This window comes from Rattus norvegicus, chromosome 6 (assembly GCF_021556685.1).
Source record: "Rattus norvegicus strain SHRSP/BbbUtx chromosome 6, alternate assembly SHRSP_T2T, whole genome shotgun sequence".
Taxonomy (NCBI): domain Eukaryota; kingdom Metazoa; phylum Chordata; class Mammalia; order Rodentia; family Muridae; genus Rattus; species Rattus norvegicus.
The window spans coordinates 27368688-27380908 of NC_141539.1; the positions used below are offsets into that span (position 1 = coordinate 27368688).

At 43.0% G+C, this 12221-nt stretch overlaps 1 protein-coding gene across 4 annotated transcripts in view; it reads right to left on the reverse strand.

Moving 5' to 3' along the window:
• Positions 1–12221, reverse strand: part of Spast (spastin) — a 50918-nt gene that overhangs the window by 34625 nt on the left and 4072 nt on the right. For 2 of the 4 annotated variants that reach the window (NM_001108702.3, NM_001414954.1), the window contains 2 exon segments: positions 708–791; positions 4066–4149. In NM_001108702.3, the coding sequence (NP_001102172.2) occupies positions 708–791; positions 4066–4149 (168 nt within the window). 4 annotated transcript variants of the gene reach the window in all.

Here is a 12221-nt window from a genome sequence, read left to right on the forward strand (position 1 = left end):
GGTGCTACAAATATTGTTACTAAATCATAAACCTGGACACTGGTCATTTTTTATACCTGTTTTGGTTGATATTAAAAAATAAATACCACTGGGCATGATGGTATAAAATTTCAGCATTCAGGAAGCATAGGCAAAAGGATCTCTGTGAGTCTGAGGTCAGCTTTGTCTAAATATCGAGTTCCAGGACAGACAAGATCATGTAAAGGGATCCTGTCTCAATAAAATTACTGATATTTTTCAGTGATGATCATATTTCATGATTTTACTTTAAAAGAGTCTGTATCTTTGAGAAAAACATTATGAAATACTTTCAAATGGAATAAAATATATCAAGAATTTCTTGTATAATAATATGAAAGGGAGAGATAGGTATAGCCCAATGGTGATGCAACACACCTTTAATCCCAGCACTCTGGAGGCAGAGGCAGGTGAATCTCTCTGAGTTCAAGGCCAGCCTGGTCTACAAAGCGAGTTCCAGGACAGCCAGGCTACACAGAGAAACCCTGTCTTGAAAACAAACAGAACTGAACTACTGATGTGCTCTTCCTACAAACAAAGACCCCCGTGTGTGAGCTGGAGACTGAGCACAGGGCCCGGCACATGCCGTGCAAGTGCTGCACCACTGACCGTGGGTGTGTCAGCCCTAATGTAAGGCTCACTGAACATTTCAAGGGCTTCATCGAGATTTAGAATACATTAGTTAATACCTAGGAGTTGTAAACGGTCCTTAGCCATAACCAAATTCGTCATCATTTTGGCTTGAAGGCGTCTAGCTCTTTCGTACTGTTCACCTAGATGGAAAAAAGCAAAGGAAGAATTAGTTAAAGTATCCACATTTCCCGACTAAGTGTTTCAAGGAAAGAGTCACTCCAGTTACCTTCATGCAGACTCAAAATCTTTCTTAAATTAAAGGTGGGCTAAATGTCTCACACTTTAATCCCAGGACTTGGAAGACAGAGTCAAGTTCAAAGTCAGTCAGGATATATGAGTTTCAGGCCACCCTGGACTACAGAGTAAGACCTTGTCTCAAAAACGGAAGGAGATAGGGACTGCTTTTGCTAGGCAAGGTGAAGAACACCTGAAACTTACAACTCTGGAGGCTGAGGCAGAGAGAGCGTGAATTCAAAGCCAGTCTGGAGTTTACAGTGTGAACCTGTAAACATATATAATACATAGACATGTTACTTCAAAAACTATCTGCCATGGTTCCTCATGATGGCTTCAAATATAATGCAGTATCATGGACTCTGTAAATATTTCATGGACCCCATGACATTTCCCCTCATACCTCAGTCTTTGAACTGAGAAGAGTGAGAAGGCCCAGTGGGTAGAGCTGCTGGCTGTGCAAACATGACAACTGGAGTTCAAGTCCCCAGACCCACTGTGGAACTTGAAAACTGACTCTGAAACTTGTCTTCTGACCTCCACTCATACTCACACATTATACGCATACACAACAAACAAACAAAGCCAGGGTATGATCTGTCATCTGTGCCACCTTACTACCAGGCAGGCTGCAGTCATTTTGTCAGTGCATGAGCAAATCTGTCAGAAACAGTGATGCTGTGATGTTTACCAAAGACATATTCTATTCAGTGAAATCAGAACTTAAATCCTAAGTGGTGAGAAGAAAACACACTTTGAGGGGTTTTTTTTCTCTTAGTAATAAAAGGCATGAGTCATTTCCTTCTAACAGTTCTTCGTGAAGTTCACAAAGTCCTACATATATACTCCTATTTTTAATTCATAAAGTCATGTTCATCAAAGCCTCAAAGACACAACCTCTCACAGTCTTAACTGACTTCTGCAATGCTTGAGTTTTTCCCAGAGCTTGGGCAAAGTTAAGCAATGCTCCACCAGTAAGGAAGACCCTGCTATTTCTAGAAGAGACCTGCTGGGTGGTGGTGGTGGTGCACACCTTTCTTCCCAGCTCTCAGGAGGCAGAGGCAGCCAGAGAGATGTCTATGAGTTTGAGGGCAGTCTGGTTATACTGAATTCTAGGCCAGTCTATGCTACATAATGAGACCCTGTCTCAAACAACAACAGAACAACTGAAGAAATGTTAAAAATGGAGAGAGACGCTACTGCAATGCACACCTATAATCCCAGCACCTGAGAGGCAGGTGTTGAAGGTCAGCATCCAAAGGCCGTGGAGAGTGACTGGTCTGTACCACTGGCTGTATGGAGGTGCATCGTGGTGATGTTCACACTGAGGAAATCACCTAATGAGGTACTCATCAGAATGCATTCCTGCTGCTAGGCACAATGGTATTTTGATATTAAAGCTCACATAGTACACAACAGTCAAAACACTACTAAAAATTCAGCCTCCAGGGGCTGGAGAGATGGCTCAGAGGTTAAGAGCACTGGGTGTTCTTTCAGAGGTCCCAAGTTCTATCCCCAGCACTCACACAGTGACTCATAACCGTCTGTAATTCCAGTTCCAGGGGATCTAATGCCCTCCTCTGGCCTCTGCAGGTACCAGGCACAGACAGGGGCACACAAATATACATGCAGCCAAATAACTGTACACACAAAATAAAAATATATCTTAAAAAAAAGAAAAGAAAGAAAAAAGAGCCAAGAGTGGTGGCACAAGCCTTAATCCCAGAACTCAGATGGCAGAGGCAGGTGCATCTCTGAGTTTGAGGCTAGCCTGGTCTACAGAGCTAGCTCTAGGAGAGGCAGGGCTCCACGGAGAAAAACCAACCAAACAACCAAACAAAAGACTAAAAGGAAAAAGAGGAGGAGGAGGAGGAAGGAATAAGGAATTCAGCCTCTGACATCTAGTTGCGTCTGTTCAAATCCTAACTTTCTCACTGGCTAGCTGTGAAACCTTAGTTAAATTACATCTCTGTATGCCATGCTTCTCATCGGAAAATAAGCAGCTACAAAGCACAGAACTACAGTAAAAACCAGACACTCTATGTAGGCATTTGAAGAGATTGCTGGGAGACAGTAAGTATCCAGTGAATGGTAACTACACAGACATTAGACTCTAAGTTTATGTCTGTTTTGTTTCCGATTAAAGGTCTCACTGTACTGCCCAGTCTGAATTTGAACTTGAGATCTTTTTGACTCACCACCCTACAAGTGCTGGCTTAGATCATAATTCAAATTTGATTTTAATGTAAACCAAACTTCTGTTTAAAAGAATCAAGCATAAATCAAAACAAGACATTCCTGGTTTATTTTATTTTACTTTGTTTTTTTGAGACAGGGTTTCATTATATAGCCCAGACTGGCTTTAGACTCACAGAGATCCACCTGCCTCTGCCTCCCTAGTGCTCGGATTAAAGGCATGTGTCTTCTTTGTATGCTAACAAATACTAAAAACCATAGAACCCATAACAGGCTGGGGTGCAGCCAGAGTTGGGACACATTGTAGTGTGTGTAGTGTATGGTGCACCCACACCAGCACCATAACAAGACACAATAGCTCAGGTACAAACACAGGGAAAACACATGTGACTGACTAACAACTATTCAGTAACTGATCACCAGCTAACCACTTATTGATACTTGCATAAGGATCACACAGTATTATTGCCTGCCTGGTATACATGTTTGAGACCTCACTGAATTTCACTTTTAGAATAGTCAATACCATATATACACAAACATTAGCGATGACATTAAGATAAAATACATTCATTAAGGTGAATAGATCTAAAAGAGGGTAATTGTGTCAATTCGTGTACAGCCCCGCCCTTGTGCAAGTCTGCTTTCAGAACTCCTAGTTACCTGTGATCACGTACAGTCCAAATAAATAAATGGAGAATTGCAAAAATAAACAAGTTGTAACTGTTGAACTGTGTGCAGAATTAATAACACTTCACCTTTACCTGATCTATCCCGCCCTCGTCATGAACACCCAAGCTGTCTGTGCTGCTGCCCTGTGGTCACTTAGCAGCCATCCTGGGTGTTAGTACAGCACTTAGGGCTTGGCAGTCCGTGCAGTTTACTCCACCGGGAGCCCTGGCAGGGTTCTCCAAGAAGTCAGGATTTGGAGGGAGGGACGACTGTAGAATTTGGGGTGCAATAAAAACTATACATATTACCTACCTTGGCCCGTAACTATAACCGCGATTCCTTTCTCTAGTTCTTCGATGCCTTTCTTATACCATTCCACAGCTTGTTCCTTCTGTCCTGCTTTAAAAATAAAAACCATTATTTGTATATGTCATGAGCATGACAATGTCATATCCACTGCCCCAGGTATCACACTGAGGGATGACACAGGAAGCGGCTGTGATAAGTAAGTCTGAGAAGCATCATCTATCACAAGACTTCTATCTTAATATGTATGTCTCTTCAACAGGGAGACTATATTCCCAATGTTTCTCACAATGTTAGGTTCTTCAAATTACACTTTTGACTGACAGTGTGTGCGAGAGTGCCACACCATGCGCATGAGAATCCCGACAATCCCACAGCTAGTGGGCTCCTTCCTCAGAGAGTCCTGGGGGTTGAATGCAAATCACCAGGTTTGACATTTAAGCCCGTTTACCACTGAACCATCTCTCTGGCCCAAAATGTTAAGATGTTTTATTTGATGACAGGATTTCTCTGTGTAGCCCTGGTTGCCCTGAAACTCAATCTGTACACCAGGCTGGCCTCAAACTCAGAGATCCTCCAGCCTCTGCCTCCTGAGCACTGGGATTAAAGACATGCACCATCATGTCTGACATTTTCAAACACAAAATAGAATGAAATCTTTGTATAAATACAATACACAACTAAGAAATATATTTTAGTATTTCCTACCCGTGATAACCCACCCCCGCTTGCCTTTTTAAGAAAGGTTCTATACAGCACTCACTGTGCAAGCCATGCTAGCCTTGAACTCACAGAGATCTGTAGCTTCTCCCTCCTAGAAATGGGATTAAAGATGTGTGCCACCATCCAGCCTCCCTTCCCTTGTTATCCCCCAAATCAGTCGGCCTGTACACTTCTCACCATATCATAGTTTTCATTTGCCCAGTAAAGAGGAAGTATTTAAGAAGCAGTTGATAATGGCACATGAAGAAATTATTAAAAGCTTGTCATAAATCAAGCAGGACACGGTGGCAGGAAGTTCACATGCTCAAGGTCTTCGTCAGCTACAGAGCAAGTCTGAGGCTAGCCTAGGCTACAGGAGCCTTCCTCAGTTTATTGTAAACCAACTGAAACTTTGGATGTTCGTCTTCCTGTGTTCTTCTTTCTTTGAAATGAAGTCTTATGTAACCAAGCTGGTCTTAACATACATGTATAGCTGAATGACCTTGAAATGCTGACCCTCTGAGTACCAGCATTACAAGCTAGGACTTCCCAGGCACCACTATGCCTGGCTTCACTGCCCCATTTTCAATAAGAAAATACCTGCTCACATGCATTTGGAGCAAAAAGGGAACAGTGCAATGACATTTAATTCTGAGTGAGGAGAGTGTCACTAGCCATGTCTAACTTTGAATACGGAGTGGGTAAATCCTGGCAAACAGAGGGAGTTGGCTCCTTTGCAGTGACCCTTCTCACTCTCATGGGCTCTCCCTCCCAAGCCGCCACTGACTACCACGATCTCAGTACGAATCTTCCTAGTACAGGCATTGCTAGATACTCACCAATACTTGTAATATTTTGTTTTGTTTTGAGATAGCATCTCTCTGTGTAGTCCTGGTTGTTCTAGAACTCGGACACAGCTGCCTCTGCCTCCAGAGTGCTGGATTAAAAAGTGTGTGCCACCACCCTACCTGTCATTTGTGTGTGTGTGTGTGTCTGTGCATGGCACATGCCCTTGCCTGTGCATATGGAGACGGAGGCTGATTCCCACCACCTTCTTCTATGGCTCTCTACTTACATGTTATGTTACCACAGGGACTGAGGCATGGGTGCATATGCCACAGCATCTGTGGAGGTCACAGGGCAACGTGGCACAGTCCTCTAACCACGATCTTCACATGGATTAAGGGGCTCAAACAAGATGCCAGGCTTAGGCAACGAGAGCTTTCACCTGTCAGGCTGACTCACCAGGCCTTCTTGCTTTTTGAGAAAGTGGCTTTCATTTAACCTGGTAGGAATGCCTGGCCACAGAGTGCCCGGGAGCCACTGTCTCTGAGCACTCCAGCATTGCGGTAACCAAGCACATGGGGCCAGAGACCTGAGGTCAGGACCTCATGCTGTGCAGCAGGTATCCACCCTGGGAGGCTTTAGTACTGCTAGTCCACGTGTGAGAGTGTATTAATGTGGGGATTTAGCTATTTTCTATAGTAAAAGGTACTGAAGGGCTGGTGAGACAGATCAGAAGGGAAAAGTGCCCACTGCTAAGGCTGACAACTTGAGTTTGATACCCAGAACTTATATGGTAGAAGGAAAAAACAACACTAACAAAATGAATAAATAAAATGTTTTGTTTAAGTATTTTTAAATTGTTTAAACAGGTATAAAATGGCTGAAATGTTCAGTGGTGGAATGTTGCCTTGTTAGAGTAAGGACCTAGCTTTCATCCCCAGCACTGCACAGAAAAAAAAATAAGATCTAGAGCTGGAGCACTGGCCCAAGGGTTAAGAGCACTTGTTCTGGGCTGCAGAGATGGCTCAGTGGTTATGAGCACTGATTACTCTTCCAGAGGTCCTGAGTTCAATTCCCAGCAACCACATGGTGGCTCACAACCATCTGTAATGAGATCCAATGCCCTCTTCTGGTGTGTCTGAAGACAGCTACAGTGTACTCACATACATAAAATAAATAAATAAATCTTTAAAAAAGGCACTTGTTCTTGCAGAGGGACCAGAGCTGGATTCCCAGAACCCCCGCATGGTATTAACTACAGTCCAGATGTGATGCCCTCTTAGAATCTCTTGAGTACTAGGCTCAAATGTGGTACAAATTTACATACAAGCAAAATACTCATATACATAAAATAAGAAAAATACTTTTAAAATACTAAAAATTAAGGGCTGGGCTGGAGTTCAGTGGCAAAACACTTGCTTAACATGTCCAATCCCTGAGTTCAATCCCCAGCTCTCTCCCCAAAAATACATCAAACATGGTCCTAGTTCTTTTTTTTCAAACAGTGCTGCAATGAACATTCTACCCCTCACAGCCGTCTGCAGGCTCTCTAGCATATGTACTGAACAACTAAACCAGCGAGCCATCAGGTCTTCACTCCCCTCATGGGCAAACGCTTAACAGAGCTGTCTGACCTACACCTGTTCTCTTTATGATTTACACCTTTTCTTCTTTACCTGTTGTGCATGGATGTCCCCCTGTAACACTGCCCCTGTGGTGGTCAGAGAAGAGCTGGCAGGTGTCAATCCTCTTCCCATGTAGGTTCTGGACAGCCCAGCTCATTGAGCTTGATGGCAGGCACCTTTACCTACTAAACCAGTGCTCCTCAATCTGTGGGTTACAGCTATCAGAAAATACACATTTCCAGTGTCTTAGAAACTGAGCCATGACTCGGTATCAAAATTATAGTTATGAAGTAACAACAAAAATAAATTTATGGTTGGGGATTCCTAGGACCATGAGGAAAATGTGTTTTCTGATGGTTGCAACCCATAGGTTGAGAACCACTGCACTAAACTATCTCGCTAGGCCCTTTTCCTTTATTTTTTAATTTTAATTTTTACTACTTTACAGTGTCTGTGTGAGTATGTGCATGTGAGTGCAGGGGCCTGCAGGTCAGAGATATCAGTTGCCCTGGAGCTAGAGTTACCTAACATGGCTGCTGGCAATCGAACTTGGGTCCTTCTGAAGAGAGTAGTATGTACTCTTAACTGTGGAGCATCTCTCCAGTCCTGTCCATTTCTTTGTGGTACTGGACTTAAACCCAGGGCCTTGGGTTCATGCTAGGCAAGCATATGTCCAAATCCAAACTATGCTCTCTTTTGTCTTCTTATGGTTTAAAGATTTGTATTTTATTGTTATTATTATTAGTGTGTGTGTGTGTGTGTGTGTGTGTGTGTGTGTGTGTGTGTGTGATGTGAGTGCCACAGTGCATACTTGAAGGTCAGAGAACAACTTTAGGAAGCTGGCTATGTCCTTCAATGTTGAGTCCTGAGGATTAAATTCCAGGCCTGAGTAGCAGGTGCTTTTTGCCTGCTGAGCCGTCTCACTGGTGCACCAATCTACACTCTTAATGCTGATGGGAGAGCTCTCGTTGGCAACATTCTTTAGTTTTAAGATTATGGACTGGGGCTGGAGAGATGGCTCAGCAGTTAGGACCACTTACTTGCTTTTGAAGAGAACCTAGGTTCAGTTCCCAGAACCTACATGTAGCTCACAACCACCCTTAACTCCAATCCCAGGTCTGATGTCCTCTTTCTGATGTGCTCAGGCAGAAGGCATAAACACAGTATACACATAAAACAATCATACATATAAAAGAAAGAAACCTAAAATAAATAGACAGACACATATTTATTTAACTTTGTCTCTGCATTTGCACACTTGTGCTAGTGTAACTCAGAAGACACCTTTCAGGAGACTTCTCCTCCTATGTGGGTCCTGAAGACTGAACAGATTTGGCAGCAAAGGCCTTAACTGCTGAGCCGTCCGTCTCACTGGCCACTGACAACATCAGCATCTGCTTGTCGGTTACACTGTCTTGGACTTTATTTTAAAAGTAATTGTAAATGATAAAATTTATTTTATGGGGTTGGGGATTTAGCTCAGTGGTAGAGTGCTTGCCGAGCAAGCGCAAGGCCCTGGGTTCAGTTCCCAGCTCTGAAAAAAAGAAAAGAAAAAAAATTATTTTATGTGTACATATGTCCAGTGGGGGCAAAGTGCACATACTGTGGGGACACAACACAAGTGTGCAGGTCACAGGCTAACCCTGTGGAGTGATTCCCTCCTTCCACCTTTATGTGGGTTATGTGAGTTCCAGGACAAACCCAGGCCATCAGCTTTGGGGGGAAAAAAAAGTCTTTTAGCCAAGAGTCACTTTGCCAGGCCTTCATGAGGGTGTAAAACTCAAGAGCATTTAAGCAAAGCTCTTTGAGAACTTGGAGTTAAGAGACTTTGCATTGGATCTTAGGCAAAAAGTCAAGAGGCAATTAGAGATTTCTAAGAAAACACAAAAAGCAAAAGCCATAGAACTGTGGGTAACCTAAGCTTCAGTAAACTCAAACCTCTGCCCTCCAATGCCAGTGTTCTGGGGTGTTTGTTTGTTTGTTTGTTTTGTTTTGTTTTTCAAGACAGAGCTTCTCTGTGTAGCCCTGGCTGTCCTGGAACTTGCTCTGTAGACCAGGCTGGCCTTGAAATCAGAGAGGTCAACTTGCCTCTGCCTCCCAAGTGCTGGGATTAAAAGTGTGCAGTACCACTGCTCAGGTTAATGTCAATGCTCTAACAATGAAAACACACCAAACAAGCTTTTAAAAAATTCAAAAACACAATGTTTAATAAAGTATATACAGCCAGAACACCCAAAGGACTCTTAAAAAGCAATGGTAAAAATGACCAAATAACATAGGATATAGTCTGGTGGTCAGACATGTACCTAGCATGTAGAGTGTCCTAAGTTCAATCTCAAATTCCCAAGTGGGTAAAATCAAACAGCCTGTGCTGCCTCAGAGATGGGAATGGCAAAGCAGCACATGAGAAGACATCCGGTACCCCCACTTGTCAGAAAAGGCAAATAAAGCCCTGGCTTCCAGACACAGCACAGCTCTGTGGGTCAGATCCTCAGAGACAGGGGCAACAGGGTCACAAGTTCAAGGTCTCATTGCAGAGTAATTTCATGGACAACCTGGGGCACATTCTGAGACCTTGTCTCAGAAACTAAAGTGAGGGTCAGCATGATGACTCAGTGTGTAAAGGCACTTTCTACCAAGGCTGACTGCCCAAGTTCCATCCCCGAGACCCACAGGATGGACCCAGGGAACGGACTCCTGCAAGCTGACTTCCACAGGCTGACACTGTGGCAAGCATGGGTGCTCCATGCCACTCTCCTGCCCCCCCCCCAACACACCCAGAAAATATTTTCTCCTTTTTTAAGTAAAATGAGATCTAGAGCTGCAGCTCAGTGATGGAATGGTTATAAGCCAGTAAGTACAAAGCCCTAGGGTTCAATCCCTATCCCCAAATAAAGAATCCAATGAAATGCCCCTACGTATCTAAATTTAAGACAGAAAAACCAAACCAATTGTGGTGATCGGGAGAATGGCCCTCACAGGCTCAAAGATTTGAATCTTATTCACCAGGGAGTGGAATAATTTGAAAGAATTAGAATTAGGAGGTGTGGCATTGTTGGAGTAGATGTGGCATTGTTGGAGTAGATGTGACCTTATTGGAGGAAGTGTGTCACAGGGGTGGGCTTTGAGACTTCAAATGACCACACCAGCACCCCTGTCTCACTCTGTCTGTGAATCAGGACGTAGCTCTCAGCTACTACTCCAGCACCTAAGTACCTCCATGCTCCCAACGTGCCCCCACCATGACTAAGTTTATAATTAAACGCTTTCTTTTATAAGAGTTGCCTTGGTCCTGGTGTCTCTTCACAGCAATAGAACAATTACTAAGAAGCCAACTAAACAAACAAACAAAACCACCCAAACCATCAAATACAAAAGGCAATGGACCAAAATGTCATGTTTGTTGGCCCTAACACAAATTAGTACCATTAACTGAGTAACGAGTCAGGTTCTCTCCTATGCAATTAGCCTATTTGTTACATGATCCAGTATTCCTTCATCAACATATCTGACCAGGGATGGCAGAACCATCCAAGATCCACATTAACCACATACACTGTGATTAAAAACAAAACAAAACATGGGGATGGAGAGATGGCTCAGTAGTTAAGAGCACAGGCTGCTCTTTACAGAAACTGGTTCATTCCCAGCACCCACATGGTGGCTCATAATCTTCTCTAAATCCTAACCCAAGACAATCAGATTCCCTCTTCTGACCTCTGTTGGTATCAGGCATATAGTGGTGTACACACATACCTGCAGGCAAAACATCCATACATATAAAATAATTTTTAAAAATTGTCTTAAACTGGGTGGTGGTGCTACATGCCTTTCATCCCAGAACCAGGGAGGCAGAAGCAGGGGATCTCTTGAATTTAAGGCCAGCCTGGTCTACAGAGTGAGTGTGAGTTCCAGGATAGTCAAGGCGACAAAAAAAATAAAAAATAAATAAAATAAAATAAATAAATAAATAAATAAATAAATAAATAAAAGAAATAATGAATAAATAGTTTTAAGCTGGGCAGTGGGGCACATGCCTTAAATCCCAGGACTCAGAAGGCAGAGGCAGGTGGGTCTCTGTGTTCGAGGCCGATTGGGAGTGAACTCTAGGACAGCTAAGGCTAGACAGAGAACCCTCTACCGAAAAACAAACAATCAAAAATACCAAACCAAACAAACAAAACAAAAAACTAGAAAAGAAAAAAAAGTTTTGGTATTTTTTCTTGTTTTTGTTTTTCAAGACCGATTTCTCTGTGTAGACCTAGGTGTTCCTGGAACTAACTCTGTAGACCAGGCTAACCTCAAACCCTAGATCCACCTGCCTCTGCCTCCCAAGTCCAAATGCTGGGATTTAAGGCAAGCGCCACTATCACCCATTTAAAAGTTTTAAAACAAAACAGAAGACAAACAAGACCTAAAGTTTCCAACAGTGGTTGTCTTTTTACCTTTTTTGCAAATAACACTAAACATTGAGCAGTTAGTGAGAAAGCAATGCCTGTGAAAAATCTCTAATATTCTTGCACTATTTTTCCCATACTCTAATTGGGAGGCCTTTGCAGCAGGGTCCCATCACGAAGCCCTGTGCGGCTTACCAACTCCCCACACGGACCATGCTGGCCTTTAACTTGTGGTGATCCTCATGTTTTGCCTCTAATCAAGGAGAATTCCAAAAAGAATCCCTTTTTTTCTTTCAGTTTTTGAAATAGGGGTTTATAGAGCTTTCTATGCAGTTCAAGCTGGCCTCTAGCTTCATTAATCATCCTGCCCCAGCTTCCTAAGTGTTGGGCACTGGTGTGAGCCACCATGGTCAGCTAAAGCAGAGTCAGCAAGCAGAAGGAAACTAAATATGAAGATAATCCTTTCCACATGGTAGATGTACACTTTTCAGGAATGAAAGTCACCACCGACTTCTTTCTAGTCTCAGTCTATAAAGACAGATGTGAACAGGCTTTTGTGTGTTTCAAACAATGTATAATGTTGAATTCTATAAAATTAGAAAAAGATCACTGCTTGGGGCTGGAGAGATGGCTCAGTGGTTAAGAGCATTGA